This window comes from Hypanus sabinus, chromosome 5, assembly GCF_030144855.1.
Source record: "Hypanus sabinus isolate sHypSab1 chromosome 5, sHypSab1.hap1, whole genome shotgun sequence".
Taxonomy (NCBI): domain Eukaryota; kingdom Metazoa; phylum Chordata; class Chondrichthyes; order Myliobatiformes; family Dasyatidae; genus Hypanus; species Hypanus sabinus.
Window position 1 is genome coordinate 142744493 of NC_082710.1, and position 19883 is coordinate 142764375.

The following is a 19883-nucleotide window of genomic DNA, read 5'->3' on the forward strand; positions in this document are numbered from 1 at the left end:
TTAATTACACTAGAATAGAATATTCATCCTACTGTGTTCACAAATCACAATGGCAAGGGGGAAAATAACAAAAATTTTAAAACCTTTAAACTTTCTGGCATTTGAACCCAGGAAGTGCAACTGTGAAATATTGAACTCCTAGTTGTAAAGTGGTCGGTTTTGAACTCCCGTCCCATGATCCTTTCCCTTCTCTAGCTCTGTATCACTTTCGCCAATCACCTTTCCAGCTCTTAGCTTCATCCCACCCCCTCCGGTCTTCTCATATCATTTCGCATTTCCCCCTCCCCCCCACTACTTTCAAATCTCTTACAATCTTTCCTTTCGGTTAGTCCTGACGAAGGGTCTCGGCCCGAAACGTCGACAGCGCTTCTCCCTATAGTTGCTGTCTGGCCTGCTGCATTCTACCAGCATTTTGTGTGTGTTGTAGTTTTGAACTTTGTCAGTTTTAATAGCATTGTTTGGGCCAGTTCCTGGTTGAATTTGCTATTGATGCACCTGACAATAGAGAGTATTCAGGTGAAACTTATTTTGGCTGAAATGCAAGAAATAACTGGCTACCTGGGCATCAGCTGGAAAAGATTTAATGTCAAGATAGCTAGGCAATTATTACACTTACAACAGAGAGCAGTTTCACTTGCATAATACAAATATTAAATGCAGTGGTATAAAAACAGAGAAATGCTTGGATCTTCTGTCTGGTATATAATAGTATTTCTAGTGCGTAGAAGTCAAAAATAGAAGAGTTTAATAGAAGGGCAGATTTCTAAGGAAATTTTCAGCAATATAAAACCAGATTTTTCCAGTCCTAGATGAAAATTAGTGTTGACCACAGTAACAACAAAAAGTATTTAAAGGAACTTTGAAATATTAATTCGAAACTTGCTCTGATTTTTAAAGTGCTCTCTTTACAGAGCTGGTTGTGAGAAGAGCAATTTCAATATTCATAGAGACACAAATCTGCACTTTCATGATTATCTATACTTATGAGCATGCCAAAGTCGACTCCAGATAAAATTGTTGTTAATATTTAACCTTTGTCTGATATTGAAGCACTGTTGCAAGGCTTCATGTGACTCACTACATTTTTTTCACTTTCTTTCTTGATGGATGCCTGTGTTCATGCTGTTGAATTTCTGAAACACATGAATGTAATCAAGCATTTAAATTGCCCTTTGTTACATTAGTTGGGAAATTAAAATATTTATGGACAGACAGAGGTGACTTGTATTGATGTTGATCAGAAAGATGGCAATTTGAGCATTTCTTCAGAGGTTGAAAAAATATAACACCAGATTGCCCAAGGGCTTCCTATTTTGGGGGAATCTAGGGCACAGCCTCAGAATAGAAGGGCATCTGTATAAAACAGAGATGAGGAAGTATTTCTTTAACCAGAGGGTTGTGAATCTGGAATTTATTGCCACAAACAGCTATGGAGGCCAAGTCACTAGTTTTATTTAAAGTGGAGATTGATGAGCTGTTGATTAATGAGGATGTCAAAGGTTATGGGCAGAAGGCAGGAGAATGGGGTTGAGATGGATAATAAATGGAATGGCAGAGCAGACTTGATGGGCTGAGTGGCCTAATTCTGCTTCTGTGACTTATGGTCCAGGACACAAATGTTTTTTTCAAGGTGTATGGTGAATTACTTCAGCCGTAATGAGATGGTAACAGCAGGTATCTCAGAAGATTGGTCAGAGAAAAAAAAGGTTGTTAGAAACTATGCAGTGAAGCAGAGTTCATAGTTTTATAAATGAATTTGAAAATACTCTAAAGGAGTTCTAAAGTGCAAGGAAAGTGGGAATGAGCCAATAAATAAGCAACTTATCTACTACTACTATGTCAGGCCTAGGGGGCCGGCATCAGGCACGATGATGGACTCTCCACTCCTCCCTCTCCCTCATCAGTGTGTTCAGTTCATCTACATTAGCTGTGCCGCTGTCTTCTAGGAGCATGTTGACCATAGGTGCCCAGGTTCATCCTCCCTTGCTTGGGCTCCCATGTGATAGCTGGCAGGCAGCTCAGGGTGGTATAGACAGTGCCCTGCTAGTTGCAATCTTCTCGCCTCGATTTTAGTGATGAGCATTGGTAGGTCGTCATAGAGCTTGACGTTCGTCATGTGCTGTTGCCAACTTGCGTCAAGAGCCATCTGGAGCATTCGTGTATAGCAACCATCTAGTGACTTTCTCATGGTCTTGCTGAGTGTCTACATCTGGCATCCATACGTGAGAATGGACTCTGTGACTGCTATGAAGATCCTCTTTTTCAGCCCTCTGGTCAGGTTTGACCTCCAGATTTCCTTCATGTCATTCATAGCCCTCCACGTCCATATCTTTATGTCCTTCTCTGAACTCATCATTCTTGACCCGAGGTACTTGAAGTCTTAAGACTTTCTTAATGGTATAATTCTTTACAGTCTTGAGAGTACCTTCGTCACATTTGATGCCATGTACATTTTAGCATTTAGGTGAAGTCCAACTTTATTGCATTCAGTTTCCACTTTTGTCAATAGCTGCTGTGCTTCCTCCATCTGGTCAGAGAGCAGGACTATGTAATCTGCAAAATTGAGATCTGTGAGCGTAATTGGTCTGACCCTTTTGGTTTGTCCTGTTTTTATGGTAAAGCCAAGCTTGTCGTGATCTTTGGTAGCTTGACGTAGAGCGTAATCAAGGACGATTATAACTTATCAGTAACCTATAAATAAGTATGTAATGAAAAGCAGGCATCCTTTTTACTTGTTAATTGAGTAAATTGTTTAGGATCAGAAATGAGAAAAGGTGCAGATGCTGGAAATCCAAGATGAATCTGAGTGAGAAAGGCCTACCCCCCCCCCCCCCCCCCCACTTTCTCACTTGGAGTCATCATCTTTCTTTTCCAGACCTGATGAAGGGTCTCAAACCAAAATGTCGACTGTTTACTCTTTTCCATAGATATTGCCTAGCCTTTTGAGTTCCTCCAGCATTTTGTGTGTGCTGATTAGGATCAGAATTAGATTTATTATCACTGACTTGTATGACATGAAATTTGTTGTTTTATCACAGCAGTACAGTGCAGGTCATTAAAAAAATTACCATAAAATACAAAAATAAATAGTGCTAATAAGGGAAAATAACAAGGTTGTGTTTGTGGATTTATGGACCTTTCAGAAATCGGACAGAGGGGAAAAGGCTGTTTATGAATGGTGGAGTGTGGATATTCATACTTCTGGCCCTCTTCCCTAATGGTTTTGAACAGAAGAGGATGTCACTAAAACGGTGAAGGTTCTTGATGATGGACACTGCCTTCTTGAGGCACCAGCACTTGAGGATGTCCTCGATGATGGGGAGGGTTGTGCCTGTGATGGAGCTGAATGAGTATTCAACCTTTTGCAGCCTCTTGTAATCCTGTGCATTAGAGCTTCCGGACCAGGCTGTGACACAGCCAGTCAGACTGTTTCCCACCGTACATTTATAGATATACGGCGGTGCAAGGCTGTTGTATAATTCTTCATTATTTTCCATCCCATCCATCTACAATGTTTCACAATTGGTATCATATTCGTCCTATTATCCAATAGAAAAATTTTGTGTTTTTAGCATGAATTTTTTAATTTGATTCTTTAGATTTACTGAGATATTGATTTTAACAAATTTTATTACTGTGATGCTTTAGGCATATTATTTGTAAATTAACTATATTAAAATTATTAGTACAGAATGTGCTTTACAAATTTACTAGTTTCAAGTTGCATTATTGTTGTAATTTACATTTATTTTCAAGTTCCAGTTGATATAAATTATTGTATCTTGAATCTTGTGTTACTTATTCATATAAGTGGCACACCAAGACAGTTACCGTTGAATTGAATTTTTTGATCCAAGATCAGTGATTCTTTAGCTTTCCCCTTCCCATTTTGTTCACAATAAGTAAGGTTTCCTCCTTTTAGTTGGCGCCTGAGTCAACCCCAAAAAAAAACCCCATTGTATATGGCTTGATACTAAAGTTGAGCTTGTCAGATTGTAAGTATCCTCAGATGCCCTGCATCCCTTGTGTGTGTCTGCTCTCCTGAGAGGATGGAGTGGGGGCATCTCTGTGAGAAGTTTGTACGTTCTCCCCATGAGTGTGCGAGTTTCTTCCAGGTGCTCCTGTTCCTTCCCACAGTACAAAGATGTACCTGATTAATCAAATCAAGTCAAGTCACTTTTTATTGTCATCTCGACCATAACAGTAAAAACGAGAAGTTTTTCACAACCATGGTGCTACATGAAACAATACAAAAATTACACTGAGCTACATAAAAACAGCACAGAAAAAAGTACAGTAGACCAGGACTGCATAAAGTGCACAAAACAGTGCAGGCATTACAATAAATAATAAACATGACTCTGGGTATTGAGGAGTCTGATGGCTTCGGGGAAGAAACTGGTCGTGAGAAACATAGTCTGGTCATGAGAGCCCAAATGCTCCAGTGCCTTTTCCCAGATGGCAGGAGGGAGAAGAGTTTGTATGAGGGGTGCATGGGGTCCTTCATAATGCTGTTTGCTTTGCGGATGCATCATGTAGTGTAAATGTCTAATGGTGGGAAGAGAGACCCCGATGATCTTCTCAGCTGACCTCACTATCCGCTGCAGGGTCTTGCGATCCAAGATGGTGCAATTTCCGAACCAGGCTCTGCACCAGTCCGTTTGCCGCTGCACCTCCTCTCTGTATGATGACTCGTCGTTCTTGCTGATGAGACCCATCACGGTTGTGTCATCAGCGAACTTGATGATGTGGTTTGAGCTGTGTGTTGCAGCACAGTCGTGGGTCAGCAGAGTGAACAGCCATTTTAAACTGTCATGTGATTAGGTTAGAGTTAAATAGATGGGCTACTGGGCAATGTGGCTTATTGGGCTGGTTGGGCCTGTTCTATGCTATGTCTCAAAATAAAGTAAAATAAAAATCACATTGAGCAGCTAAAGGTTAGCCTGGGTAACTCTGTTCCTGGGTTGCTCGTGACCTAGTGTTTAGCTCTGATAAAGGAATTTAGCATTTTGATAAGTGTGCATGGTCGTGCCCATCCATTCCACAACCTATTGAAAGCCAAACTTACCTTGCCGCTATACTTCTGCTGATAAGGTGCAGACATTTCATGGGATTTAACTGGTATTAATCTTTTCTTCATATTAAAATGTTGATTTCTCCATCACATTTAAATCCTATGGCCTATTAAAAGCATAGTAAGTTTCTCTGTTAAACTTGCAATTTTAACAGGTAACTAAAGTTATGAGTGAATAATGGTTGTGTTTCTGGAGCCACATGAAATATTTGCTAGTTCTCTTAATTGGATGATATATTCTGTGAGGAAATTGAAATATTAATCAGTACATTATACTTTAGAAGTTCTTATTTGTGAATAGTGATTTTGTCTGGTTCATTGCCTACAGATGATAGTTCAATTCTGTTGTACTTCATTGTCACATCCAGTGTTTCATGACTGTCCCGACAGTTGTATTGAGGTCATCTTCAATTGTTTGAAGAACTGCATTCAGCTAACCAGTTAGAGCATAAGAGTTTTAGGGCTCAGTTGTAAATTAACTGTATAATTTCAAAGCAGGCGTTCAGAAAGAGTAATTTTGAAATGATCATGCTGTGATAAATTCAATATTTAAATATGTTCATTCTTAGTTAGCATTCACAGGGTTAAATCATGAAGGAAGTAGAATATAGCTGCTGCCTATTTGACAGAATTTGTGTTGTTTACTTTCCCCTCCCCCATTCCATCATTACCTTCTGTGGTTCCCTTCTGCTCGGCATCTGTAGACGTAAGTGTTCGCAGATGTTAGTGAAATATTGACTGAATTACTGTATGTCCATTTTCTTCCAGATAAGGGAAGTGAATGTTGCGACTGCATTTGTGCCTTGCTGGGGAGAAACACTACTCCTAAACGAACAGAAAGAACCGAGTTAGTAGAGGCAGTGCTTGTTGAGTGGAGCACTGCAGTCTGTGGAGATGAATTCCCAATCAATTTGAAACCAGGCCTACACACTACCTCCATATAGCATTAGGCCCGGTCGCATTGGGTTTGAGGCATTTTCGGTATTGAGAGCATAATGTCATCTGGCACACTCAGCCATTTGAGATATATCAGACTATTGGACTGCTGCCCAGAATATTGCTGCAATACATGTTACGATTGGCTGTTCCCTCTATCAAGCATAGTTTCACAAGGGAAGCCAACTCCTTTTTTTTTAATCTGCAATAGCATGGCTGACTGCAGTATGCTGCCTTGTTAGTACTGCTTCCGTTCTCCTCTTAAGTACATGGAAAGTGATCGGCTGTATATATTATAACGTATGCTGTTTTAAATGGTGAAAGCTGTGTTACAGAAGCATGATTTTTGTTTTATTTTTGTTTTCCTCAACAGGTATGTCATAAAAAGTGCCTTTGCCGAAGTCTGTGTTACTTGGAACTGCTTGTAGGTCGGTTTACTCTCGTGAGCCTTGCTTGCTGCCAATTAGACAAATGCCTGGCTTAACGTGCAACTGAAAACAGAAATTTCTTCTACATCTGTGGCTGCTGTTTCATCTTTAGCTGAACATTTCAACAAAAAAAAATTTGGATCAACAAACTACTGCAGGAAGAACAAGCCAACATATGGAGAGCTGAGTACGCTGAATACAGTAAAAGTCAATAACTGAAAGTGGCTCAAGCACGATTCATAAACAATCTACTGGTGTGATTGCATCGAAATAACTTTCAATTAAAAAGCAATAAAGTGTGTCAGCAGAAATAAATTTTCAACAATCATACTGGAAAAAGAAGGGGTTAAATCACCACAAACTGAAGGCCACAACTCAACCAGTGACTGATCGACTACTTGCTTACTTGACTGTTTTGATGTTGACTAATTCATGGCAAACCAACTTTCAAGCAGCATTTTATGAAGTAATTTTTTGGTTAATGACCAGTAAGAAACATTTTATATATTGAAAGAGATAACTTTTTTTTTGTTTTTAGTTCTTTTGGCTGCTGCATTTCCCTCAGAATCCTAACGTGAAGCTGTTCTAAAACACGTTAAAACACTTCAATTTATTATGGCTGTAAACGTTACTCCAGTACGTGATACAAAATGGCTGACATTAGAAGTGTGCAGACAGTTTCAGAGAGGGACATGCTCACGTTCAGACCAGGAATGCAAGTTTGCACACCCACCAAAAAGCTGTCAAGTTGAAAACGGACGAGTTATTGCATGCTTTGATTCCCTCAAGGTAAGGCATTTTTACTTAAAGCATTTCAATGGTGCGGTTTCTAATTTTGTTTGGCACGTTGTCCATTGAGCTGGTTTGGAGACTTGGGAGATTATAACCATATTTTATTCCTGTGAATGTTTATCTGAATTTGACAAGTTAAATTGTATATTGAACCTTAGCACTGAAAAGAGATTTTTATCTAGTTTATCACAGTATTTGTTTAAAATTCTTGTGAACAATTATTTTCCTATAGCCAACTCTTAAAGTCCAACTATTTACTTTCATAGAGATGTAGAAAGTTCTAAAATATTATCAGCCTTAAAAAGCTGCTAAAAGCCTCTTTCCAAATATCCTTCCTAACAATACCATTTGTCTTCAGCCGATACCTAAAGTCCGTCTCCTCATGTTACTTTAACCAGAAATCTACCTTACCTGTCGCAGAAAAATTCTCTCTTGTGACATCTTTAACTTTATCTCAACAAAATGACCATTACTTTCTTATCTTGATTCCCTTTCCTTATCCTACTGCTCTTAACACTGAATGAGGGAAAAGTTCCCACAGAATTTCTTTTAACTCCCAGTGCTTTCCTCCTGCTACACTCAATGCTTTTAATAGTTTCTTCCTCTTCTGCCATCAGATCTCCAAATAGTCCATGAACTCTACTGTGCTCTTCCTCTTCTCCCTGTTTTGTGTTCTCTTTTTTTGTTGTAACTTTAATTTTTATGTCTTGCTCTTTACTGCTGCCACAAAACAACAAATATCACAACGTGTTAGTGATAAAGACATTTTTGTATTTGCCGTTCTGACATCTGACTGTGACACCTTTCATTTAAACAATCACAATTCTGTTCATAGTGCTGCTGCAGTGTACCTATCACTCCTTTAATCAGAACTGAATAAGTGTTACTGATTGTCATTATTTTCCAAATTTAGTGCTCCTATATCCTATTTTGGCAAAGCTCAGTGCTTACTATCAAAGTTACTGCTCAGGTGTAACCTTGAGCAACAAAGGCACCTTTTTTTTCCATAGCCAATGCACACAAAATTTCCAAGAGAGTCTGCAGTCTCTCTTGTGTCTTCTATTTCCCCGCAACCAACTACTTCCTCAAACAACTACTTCCCTCTACATTCTTCATTGTGATGTTCAGTGGTGGAGAGTTCATGGAGTATTTTTACCTTGTGGTGTTGTGTAGCCTCTTTCCATCTTTCTCTCACAGCTGTTCCACTTCATTGTTGTTGTACTTTTTCCCTTGGTGACCTTCCTGTCCTGCATGTACCATCCCTTTGAAGGTACCTCCTGCTGTGCAGTTTTCCTCCCTGGCAGAGTCATCTTCTGTCTTCCCCCTGCCAATCTCAGTGGTGTCAATTATTCCAGTGCTTCTAAGCATGACCCTCCTTCCTGTTAATACAGTTATTGTTTCTTTACTCAAAGAATTTCCATCCTTGTCTCAGTACTGTAGGTCCTACTTCTGCTCTAAATTACCATTTTGCTGTAGGTGAATAGCATTCTTTATGACGGTAGCTACAATATCTGCCCATCACTTTTCTCAGAGCCTTTGATCTTGTACATCATTGTCACTTCTAACTACCTGAGGGGTAACAAGCAGATCATTAGCACTTCTCTTCTCCTTTTCAATATCCCAAGATTATTGGAATTGGTTTATTATAGTGACGTACTGAGATGCAATGAAGGATTTGTTTTTTATACTTTCTTAGAGATCAGTTCACAAACAGTGCACTGAGATAGAACATGTTAAAACAAAAGCAATGCACGATAAAGTGTAACATCTATGGAGAAAGTGCGCTGCAGGTAAACAGTAAGGTGCCATATCAGATAGTAGATTGTGGGGTCAAGAATCCATTTTATTGTGCTTGTGAGCCATCTAATAGTTGTATAACAGCAGAGTGGAGCACTCAGAAGCATGCTTCAGGCTTTTATAACTTTTGACCAATACAAGAGGGAAGAAGGGAGAATGTCTGCAGTGGGTGGGGTCTTAGATTATGCTGGCTGGTTTACTGAGGCAGCAAGAATTATGGAGTGCATGGAGGGGAAGCTGGTTTCCATTATCTGCTGAGCTGTGTCCGCAACTCTGCAGTTTCTTGCAGTCACGTACCGAACAGTTGCTGTACAAAGCCACTATGCATCCAAATAGGAAGTTTTATATGGTGCATTGATAAAAATTGGTAAGGGTTGATGGAGAGATGCCAAATTGGTTTGGCCTCATAAGAAATAGAGGCATTGGTGATCTTTCTTGGCTATGCTGTCTACACAGTTAAAACAGGGTAGGCTGTTAGTGATGTTCACTAATACTGATGAGTGATTTGAACACCCATTTTTCCTCTCTTCCCTGATTTATGTGCTATTGTGGACGTCTTCCACAGTTGTGAAGTCCAGTCAAAGCCAGTATACTGCTGACAGCAAATTGTACTTCTGCATCTGTTCCCTTCACCCATTTACCGTTCCTGTATTATCTGACATCGTCTTGGATGTCGAGGTTACTTCAGCAGAAAATCAAACAAATCAAACCCATGGCTTTTGATGCTGTTTAGAGTCAGATTGAGTGGAAACAGGCCCTTGAATCCAACCCGTCCATGCTCACTAGATTATGTATCTGATGTAGTTCCTCTTGCCTGGGTTTAGCCGGTATCCCTGTACAAACATCTACAATTGGTGGCAGAATATTTATTGACATTGGCCATGTGTATTTGGAATTCCCTCCCCAAACTCTGTACTACCACATCATTATCCTCTCCAATTCTTTTTATCAATAACTCCATTTTCTTATACAAGTCATCGGTTATCCTATTGTCCTGCTGCTAGTCTATGATATGTATTGAGAGGGACTAATTGTTTTCATGCCATTTTTAGTGGGTTGAGTGAGATTTAAAGGTGAGAATTTACTGAACTAATACAGGTGATATTTGACTCCTTGTGCTGAGTCGCAACAGTTTTGATGAGATAAATGAGGAATGAAGGTATAGGCAGGAGATACAGATCAGTGGGGCTGTGCTAGATCATGTTGCATAGGACACAAAATAGAACCTCATTTCTTCTTGACTCTGTGGGCAAACAAGGCTCGGCACAACGTCAGTGCATTCTTAATGTTCTTTGATTTTTGGTGCTTCTGGCTGGTCTAACGAACAAGAGGGTTACTATGGGAATAACACAGGTTTAAGTTTGTGGCTTTTGTAAGTATTTTTAAACCTAATATCCTTGATGTCAAATTCACCTTCTCTCTGTATTGTTATCCAGACCTGCAACCCTCCATGATAACTGCAGTTGCTGCTGTTCTGACCTGTTGAGCATTTCCAGATATAGATGCATCAGTGGAAATGTTGAGTCTGTCTCTTTCCTCCTTTAAGACGTTCCTTAAAACTTTGTTCACTGATTAAGCCCTTTGGCTAATCACCTGAATATCATCTTGGTGAATCTTCATGAATATTGCTCCTATAAAGTGCTAAAGAAGCACTAATAAATGTGTCAGTGTTTAAGTGACTTGAAGACCAAAACTCTTAAATTAGCAGTCTGTTAAACAGCTTATTTTTAGCTTGTATATTTACCTGGGTTGTTATGAAGTAATTCTTACCCTTAGGCTCTTTAATGAGTCCAGGAGACCATAAGACATAGGAGCTTATTTAGGCCATTCAGCCCATCGAGTCTGCTCCATCATTTCATCATGATTGATCTCGGATCCCACTCAAGCCCATACACCTGCCTTCTCACCAATCCTTTGATGCCCTGACCGATCAGGAAACGATCAACTTCCACCTTAAGTATAACCACTGACTTGGCCTCCACCAAGAGCAGTCAGATTCACTACTCCCTGGTGAAAAAAAAATTCCTCCTTACCTTATTCTAAAGGGTCATGCCTCAATTTTGAGGCTGTGCCCTCTAGTTCTGGATACCCCCACCATAGGAAACATCCTCTCCAATTCTAGTCTAGTTCTTCCAACCTGTAATCAGGGAAGTCCTGTTAGACTGTTTGAGGTAACATTTTTAAAATTCTTTCTTACTTCTCTTCTAATATTTGTATTTCTGTGCACTTGATCAATAATGTATCTATAAAGTGAACCCATCTTCGTTGCATCAAAAGTCTTTCAGTGTAACTCCTGTAATGCTATTACCTTAAATCATGGAAAGGATATCTGAGAAGAGTATGCTGTGAACAATATTTGACCTTGTGCCAAGGATTGCTGTTCACCTTTCATTAGCTTTAATTTCAAAAAAGGATCCTTTTCCTTTCAGTTAGTCCTGACAAAGGGTCTCAGCCCGATACGTCAACAGTGCTTCTTCCTATAGATGCTGCTTGGCCTGCTGTGTTTCACCAGCATTTTGTGTGTGTTGTTACCAGTTATTCACCCAGTTATTCTTCACAGAACTCGATATGTAAACTCACTGTCACATTTGTCAATAATGCTGTAACTGACTTCAAACATATTCCATGCAAAATGCTTTGGATTAATTCTGAGGTGTTTTAAGGCACAAATGAATACAGCCTTAACCCTCCACCTTCCCTTTTTCCTACGGTTCACTCTCCTCTCCTATCAGATGTTTTCTTCTCCAGCCATTTACCTTCCCAACCCACCTGACTTCACCTATCACTTTCTTTCTATCCTCCTTCCCCTCCCTCCACCTTTTTATTCTGACATCTGACCCCTTCCTTTCCAGTCCTGCAGAAGGGTCTCGGCCCAAAACATTGTCTGTTTATTCATTTCCATGGATGCTGCCTGACCTGCTGAGTTCCTCTGATATATTGTGCGTGTTACTAATATACAGTTTTCTATTTGTCTCACTCTGATTTTGTGACCCCACCTTCTTGTGCATATCTTTTAATGATTTTACAAAGGAACAATATAGAAAATCAGTTTCAGGAACTGCTTCTTCCCCTCTGCCATTCGATCCCTAAATGGACACTGAACCCATGAACACTACCTCACTTTTAAATTCATTATTTCTGTTTTGCACTATTTTAATCTAACTGTTTAATATACACACACTTACTATAATTTTTTTAACTTAATTATTTTTCTGTATTATCATGTGTTGCATTGAACTGCTGCTGCTAAGTTAACAAATTTCAGGACACATGCCGGTGATAATAAACCTGATTCTGATTCTGATCATGTGTCCAAATATGGTAAGTGGTAGTGGTTGGTCGTTCTACTCTATCTCAATGGAGTTAAACTCAGAGTCAGAGTATGGTCTGTAGTCACTTCAGTTCACGTTTTGTGCAGAAGATGAATTTCTGTTCCTTTTATGTCCTGAACTTGACTCTGTACCAAAGTAAAATTCGATAGTAGGACTGCCCAGGTGAGAAATGGCAATGATAAAGAATCATTGCACTCATTCCAGCATGCTCAGTTCCCAGCCAGTAAATTGGATTGACAATGTGATTCTAAGCCCATTGTCCTAATTGTAAACTTCAGTGGCGTATTCCACATCAGTAGCTTTAAAATTTTTGGTGTTATTATATCAGAGGATCTGTCCTGGGATTACCACGTAAGTGCCATCACAAAGAAAGCACAACAGTGCCTCTCTTAGAAGTTTGTGTAGATCAGCATGCCATCTAAAACTTTTCACAGACTTAGATGGACTGTAAAGAGTATATTTACATCACAGCCTAGTAAGGAAACACAATTGCCCAGTCCATCACGGGCAAAGCTGTAAGACCATAAGATAGAGGAGCAGAAGTAGGCCCATCAAGTCTGCTCCGCCATTCAATCATGGGCTGATTCAATTCTTCCAGTCATCCCCATTCCCCTGCCTTCTACCCATACCCTTTGATGCCCTGGCTAATCAAGAACCTATCTATCTCGTCCTCAGATGCCCCCAGTGACTTGGCCTCCAGCCGCCCGTGGCAACAAATTCCACAGATTTGCCACCCTCTACCTAAATGGACATCCTTCAATCCTACATCTCTGTTCTAAATGGACATCCTTCAATCCTGAAGTTGTGCCCTCTTGTCCTAGACTCCTTTGCCATGGGAAATAACTTTGTCATATTTAATCTGTTGAGGCCTTTTTTTACATTCAGAATGTTTCTTTCTATGAGATCCCCCCTCATTCTCCTGAACTCCAGGGAATACAGCGCAAGAACTGCCAGACGTTCCTCATAAGATAACCCTTTCATTTCTGGAATCATTCTCGTGAATCTTCTCAGCAAATTGGGCTAGATTTCCCAACGCCAGTGATAACACACAACCTTCAGTTCTTTTGCTGTAAGCTGATTTAGGCTGTTCTAATGTTGCAAAAGAGACTCCAAAAATGCAAAATTTTCTTTCTGCCTCTGGTTTTAGACACAGCTGCTACCACCCCTCTCCCCATCATGGTGAAAGGCTGCCATAACACAATGCCATTTAGGCCATTTTTTTAAAAATTGGAGCAGCTCTTGTGCAAACCATTTATAGAGTTTTCTATTTCTGTTTAAGTTGGCTCACTGACCTAAATGGCCTGTTGTACAAAGACTTGTTGATTTCATCCATTGTTTACTGAAATGTGATCCAAGTAAAACATTTGTTGGCATGCTTTTCCCCAGATGATGCTTTTATTAATCCTTTTAACCAAAGTGCAGTGTGTACAGTGACTGGTTTACTGTTTAGTGTTTGGAAGAGCGAGGAATGCCTGCTGGATAGACTCTGCTGAAGTTATTTATTCATTTATATTTGCCGAGCTTTGCTTACTTAGAATGCAGTCATAGATCTTCATCTGACTCTCTGTGTTTCTTATGGATTCTCTGGATCCTGGGATTTATAGGTAAATATTGACAAATTTTGTCCCTGTATATTCTTGACCTACTAAATATAAACTGAACCAAAATATATTTTTAACATTGAAAATAGATGGGTTAAAATTTATCTTTAGTAAGAATTCTAAAAAGCTGATGTGAACAACATAGCCTGCCTCCTAGTATTGCAACTCACACCAAAGCAGGAGAATTTGCAAAGTAAATATGATACAGGAACTCAGGAGGGAAATAATTAAACTGAGGAACAGAAGTTTGGGTCAAGCAGAGGGAAGAGAAAGAATGAATGGGCTAGATCTTGCTGGTCAGTCTCCCGCAAAATTCTTCCAATTCTCTGCAAGCATAAGTGAACCAAAGTCTGTGTCTTCTCCAGGCTAACGTTCCTAGCACTGAGGCCCCAGTTACACGCAGTCTGCATCGTTGGGCAAGCCACATCATTCACATGCCTGACATCAGACTCATGAACCAGACAGTCTATTTTAAGTTCTGCCACCGGAAGAGTTTGACCAGACAGTCAGGAATAAAGGTTGAAGGATGTGCTCAAAGCCTCCTCTGAAAATTTGCAGCATCTTCACTGATGCTTGGGAATACCTGGACCTTAGATATTCAAACTGGAAAACAAATATTCAGGATTGGGATCATCAGGAGCAGACCGTCTGTAAAAGAACACATCACCTCTAAAACTGCAAGGCCTCTCAGCTGCTTCCTGCCCTACCACGGAAGATTTTCTGGATCCAGGCTGGTTTCCCCAGTCATTGCAGAACCACTGAACTGGAGTGGAAGCAAGTTGTCCTCAAACCCAAAGGACTGCCAAGTAATTGCGGCCAAAAGAATATGGCTCTTTGATTTTGATGGGTTTGGAGAGGCAATGGAAAACAGTGTCCATGTTGTTTAGGTATTCTTACAAATACTTCTGTAGAATTCTGCAGCACATGAGGTTGTCACTCATACCATTACTGGCCCTTTGAAAGAGCAGTCCAATTATTAGTCTGTTTTGTCCTGCCTTATTCTACCTTAACAGTTATTCTTGCAAATGCTGACATTTTGAAAATATTGCACATTATATCAGAATAAAATAAAAATAAATTGCTCTTGGTTAGGAAACAATTATACAATCCGCACCCCCATCTGATATGGGGGGTGGCTACTACAGAGGATCAAAGTAAACTGTAGCAGAGAGTGGTAAAATTAGGCAGCTGCATCATGGGTACTAGCCTCCTTTGTATCCAAGGCATCTTCAAGGCACGGTGCCTCAGAAAGATGGCATCCATCATTAAGAATTCCCACCACCCAGGACATGCCCTCTTCTAACTGTTAACCATCAGAAATGAGGTACAGAAGCCTGAAGGCACATACTCAGCGATTCAGGAACAGCTTCTTCCCCTCTGCCATCCGATTCCTAAATGGACATTGAACCCATGAACACTACCTCGTTACTTCTTTATTTCTGTTTTTGCACTCCTTATTTTAATTTGACTGTTTAATATACATATATACTTCCTGTAATTGTCTTTTATATTTATCATGTATTGTACTGCTGCTGCAAAGTTAACAAATTTCATGACATATGCCAGTGTTATTAAACCTGATTCTGAAATAAAATGAACACATCACCCATGCAACTTCTATGTTCCATTAATATTAGATTGCTTTTCTATGACTGATCATTTGTTGAAGTACTTTAATAAGAAAGTTTGGAGAACCTCCTGACTCGTTACAGACAGTGGTTATCCCAATATTCTTTGCAAAACCTGGAATATTTCCCAACTGTCATCTCTGTGTTTGTATAAGGAAACATGACAGCTAGTTTGAATGTAGTCGGGTACTGCACTGAGATAAATGACTGAAATGCAAATGTCAGCAGGTGCTGCAAATTAGGGGAAAATATGAGCAATATTGGTTGGATAGGATCAGTGCAGAGAGCATTTCAGATAAGTGAGTGGATGACCTTAATGTTGGATGAGAGATGGTATAAATGTTGACCTGCATTCCCATCCCTGCTATTTAAATGTCATCTTTGGGATTATTAAACTGATAGAAAAGAGCATTACTTTCAATGAAATTCTCCTAGTATGGCCTTGGAGTATTCATCAGGACTGTATTTTCTGTAATGGGGTCGAATCTATAAATTTGCGGCTCTTGAGAAAAAAATATTATCTTGCCAGTTTGCTGGGCTCCTGTTTCTGTCCCATTTTCAACCATAAGATATAGGAGCAGAATTAGGCCATTTGGTCCATCAAGTCTGCTTCACTATTCCATTAGGGCTGATTTGGAGTCATGGGACGCTACAGCTCAGAAACGGGCCCTTCAGCCCATCTAGTCCATGCCAACCTATTAATCTGCAAGTCTCATCAACCTGCACCCAGACCATAGCCCTCCGTACCCCTCCCATCCAAATTTCTCCTGAATGTTAAAATCAAATCCACATCCACCACTTGCACTGGTGGCTCGTTCCACACTCTCACCACTGTCTGAACTGTAGAAACATAGAAAACCCACAGCACAATACAGGCTCTGCAGCCCACAATGCTGTGCCAAACATGTACTTACTTCAGAAATTACCCAGGGTTACCCATAACCCTCTATTTTTCTAAGATCCATGTACCTATCTAGGAGTCTCTTAAAAAGACCCCATTGTATCCACCTCCACCATTGCCGCCGGCAGCCCATTCCATGAACTCACCACTCTTTGCATAAAAAAAAATTTAACCCTGACGTCTCCTCTGTACCTGCTCCCAAGCACCTTAAAACTGTGCCCTCTTGTGTTAGCCATTTCAGCCCTAGGAAAAAGCCTCTGACTATCCACACGATCAATGCCTCTCATCATCTTGTACACCTCTATCAGGTCACCTCTCATCTTCTGTCGCTCCAAGGAGAAAAGGCCGAGTTCACTCAACCTATTCTCATAAGGCATGCTCCTTAATCCAGCAACATCCTTGTAAATCTCCTCTGCACCCTTTCTATAGTTTCCATATCCTTCCTGTAGCGAGGTGACCAGAACTGAGCACAGTACTCCAAGTGGGGTCTGACCAGGGTCCTATATAGCTGTAGCATTCCCTCATGTTCCCTTTATAAATTTTACCTATCACCCTTAATCCATGATCCCTGGTTGTAGTCTCACCTGACTTCAAATATCCTCTCATTCTCCTACACTCTTATGAAATAAATTTCTAACCTATTCAACCTTTCCCTATAACTCAAGTCCTCAAGTCCTGGAAGCATCCTTATATAATTTATTATGCCTCTCAACCCATTCTCCTGCCTTCTCCCTGTAACCTTTGACACCCTTACTAACCTAGAACCTGTTAACCTCTGCTGTAAATATGCATAATAACTTGGCCTCCACACCTGTCTCTGCAATGACTTCCACAGATTCACTTCCCTCTGGCTAAAGAAATTCCTTTTCATCTATGTTCTGAAGTGACATTTTTATATTCTGAGGCTGTGCCCTCTGGTCCTAGACTCCCCATTAAAGCAAACATCCTCTCCACGTCCACTCAATCAAAGCCGTTAAATTTACAATAGATTTCAGTGAGATCCCCCTTCATTCTATTAAACTCCAGTGAGGACAGGCCCAGAGCCATTAAATGCTCCTCATGCATTAACCCTTTCATTCTCTGCTACTCTAATTGTAGCTCAACAAGTCTTGTTCACCCTTGTATTTGTTGACCTTGGGTGGCGCTAGTCCAACAATGCATTTCTTAAAATGATTTCATATCTCTTACTTTGTCCCTCCTTCTGTGATGCCTTCCAGTCTTACAGGAATCAGTTCTTCATTCCTGTCCTCTTGTGAGTGTTGCTGATTTTAAATCATTTCACCAAATTGAAGTTCAAGTTCAGTTTATTGTCATTCAACTGTACACATGTATACTACCAATCAAAACAACATTCTCTGGACCAAAGTACATATAGTTCACACTTATAACACATAAAGTAATAATGCCACAAATAAATTAACAAGTAATAAGATGCATTCATGATACCTGCTTAAGAAGTAAACTGTATTACACTACTGGCTCTGCATGCATGAAAAAGCCTGGATGTTGGCAGGGAGTCTTATGGCTGAGGGGAAGAGAATGTTTCCTGTCATAGCAGTTGTTATCTTAATGCTAAGATACCTCTTGCCTAATGGTAGAGGGTCAAAAAGGCTGTTGGATGGATGGGAGGGATCATTGCCAATGCTAAGGATCCTGTGTACGCAGTGCTCCTGATAAATACCTCTGATGGTTGGAAGAGAGACCATTGATGTCTTTCTCTGCGTAAGTCACTTTACATGTCACATATGGTTTGCGATAACTTACCATAAATCATTAAATGTAACTTGTTGAACATTTTAGTAGAAAACCAGTGACAGTTGATTGGTGTTGCAGCAACAACCTTGCCCTCAACATCAGTAAGACCGAAGAGTTGATTGTGGACTGCAGAAAGGGGAGGACAAGGGAACATGAACCAATCCTCTTAGAGTGGTCAGAAGTAGAGATTGTGAGCAATTTCAAGTTCCTGGGTGTCAAGCTCTCTGAGAATCTAACCTTGTCCCAACATATTGATGCAGTTATAAAGATAAGACAGTGGTTATATTTCATATGGAGTTTGAGGAGATTTGGTTTGTCACTTAAACACTTGAAAGCATTCTGACAAGCTGCATCACTGTCTGGTATGGAGCTGGTGGGGGTTACTATACAGGATCAAAAGAAGCTACGTAAAGTTGAAAAATTAGTCAGCTTCATCTTGGGTTCTAGCCTCTGGTATCCAAGACATTTTCAAGAGTCGTGCCTTAGAAAGGCAGCATCCATTATTAAGGACTCTCATCATCCATGAACCCATGAACATTATCTCACTTTTTTATTATTTCTGTTTTTGTACTATTTTTAATTATTAATATAGAATTGATTATATATATTTTCTATATTATCATGTATTAATTTGTATTGCTGCTGCTAAGTTAACAAATTTCATGCCATATGCCAGTGATATTAAACCTGATTCTGATGTGAAAAATTGGATTTGCCAAGAAATATATTTATTTGTTGCAATTCAAAGAATTTGCACTATTGAATGTTTGATCAGTTCCTTTACTTTTAAAAATAATGGTGAATATGCTGCCCATCAGAAATTACACCTAATTAGTTGCCTTTGTTAACTATATAAAATTAAAAGGATCTTTTTTCACAAAACAGGGCTACTGACTACTGGCTACTTTTGAAGAGCAACATCAAAGCCTTCTCTTAGCTAAAAATTGATGCTAAGCCAAAACTGCAGTGGTTAGCTTCATCCAGTTAAATTAATGAATATATACCTAAAGGTTAATAAATGTTCAAAATGAGAAATGTGCATGGAATTCCATGTGCGATTTTGAAGAATGCTTGGAATGTTTGTCTGCCACTACTGTTTTTCTTCAGGACCAGTGGTCTTAATTATCTCTGGAGCCTTTTGTCAATTGATTATTAAGCATTAACTGTTTGAGAGAGAATTCACCTTTTGATGAGAATAGTTTTGCTTCACACTAATATTAAAAAGATGCTGTGGATTTTTTTAAAACTAGAAGCTTAATTCATTTTGAAGAACTGAATTCCTTCTACAAAAATAAAATGTGATTATTTTGAAGAATTGGTGTTGCTAGCTGCAAACCTATAAATAAAAATTTTGAATCATTTTTAGAACAGCCTGCTTTATGCACACAGCAAAAAAAGATATTGCCTTGTTGATGGTCCACACAAAGTTCCCTCATTTCTTTCCTCTCAACCATATGCATGTGTAAACAATTTCCACTTTCTGAGCGGAGAGTAAAGAACCTTGCACAGAATTTATTGCATTTATTAGTGACCTCCTTACATTTATGATTTCTTGCTTCAGACTTACTCATAAGTAAAAACATTCTTACCACTTCAGCTCTTCTCTGCTATCAATCCCATACAACAACATTTTTAAGGC

At 39.6% G+C, this 19883-nt stretch overlaps 1 protein-coding gene across 11 annotated transcripts in view; it reads left to right on the top strand.

The window, feature by feature from the left end:
- The window catches only part of mbnl2 (muscleblind-like splicing regulator 2), a 133860-nt gene that overhangs the window by 44681 nt on the left and 69296 nt on the right, over positions 1-19883 (top strand). For 8 of the 11 annotated variants that reach the window (XM_059970472.1, XM_059970463.1, XM_059970474.1 and 5 more), the window contains one exon: positions 6384-7227. In XM_059970472.1, the coding sequence (XP_059826455.1) occupies positions 7054-7227 (174 nt within the window). In that variant the 5' untranslated portion in view covers positions 6384-7053. Of the gene's footprint in view, positions 1-5757; positions 5781-6223; positions 6248-6383; positions 7228-19883 lie in introns of those variants that run through there. The other 3 variants (XM_059970470.1, XM_059970469.1, XM_059970471.1) reach the window with 3 other exon arrangements.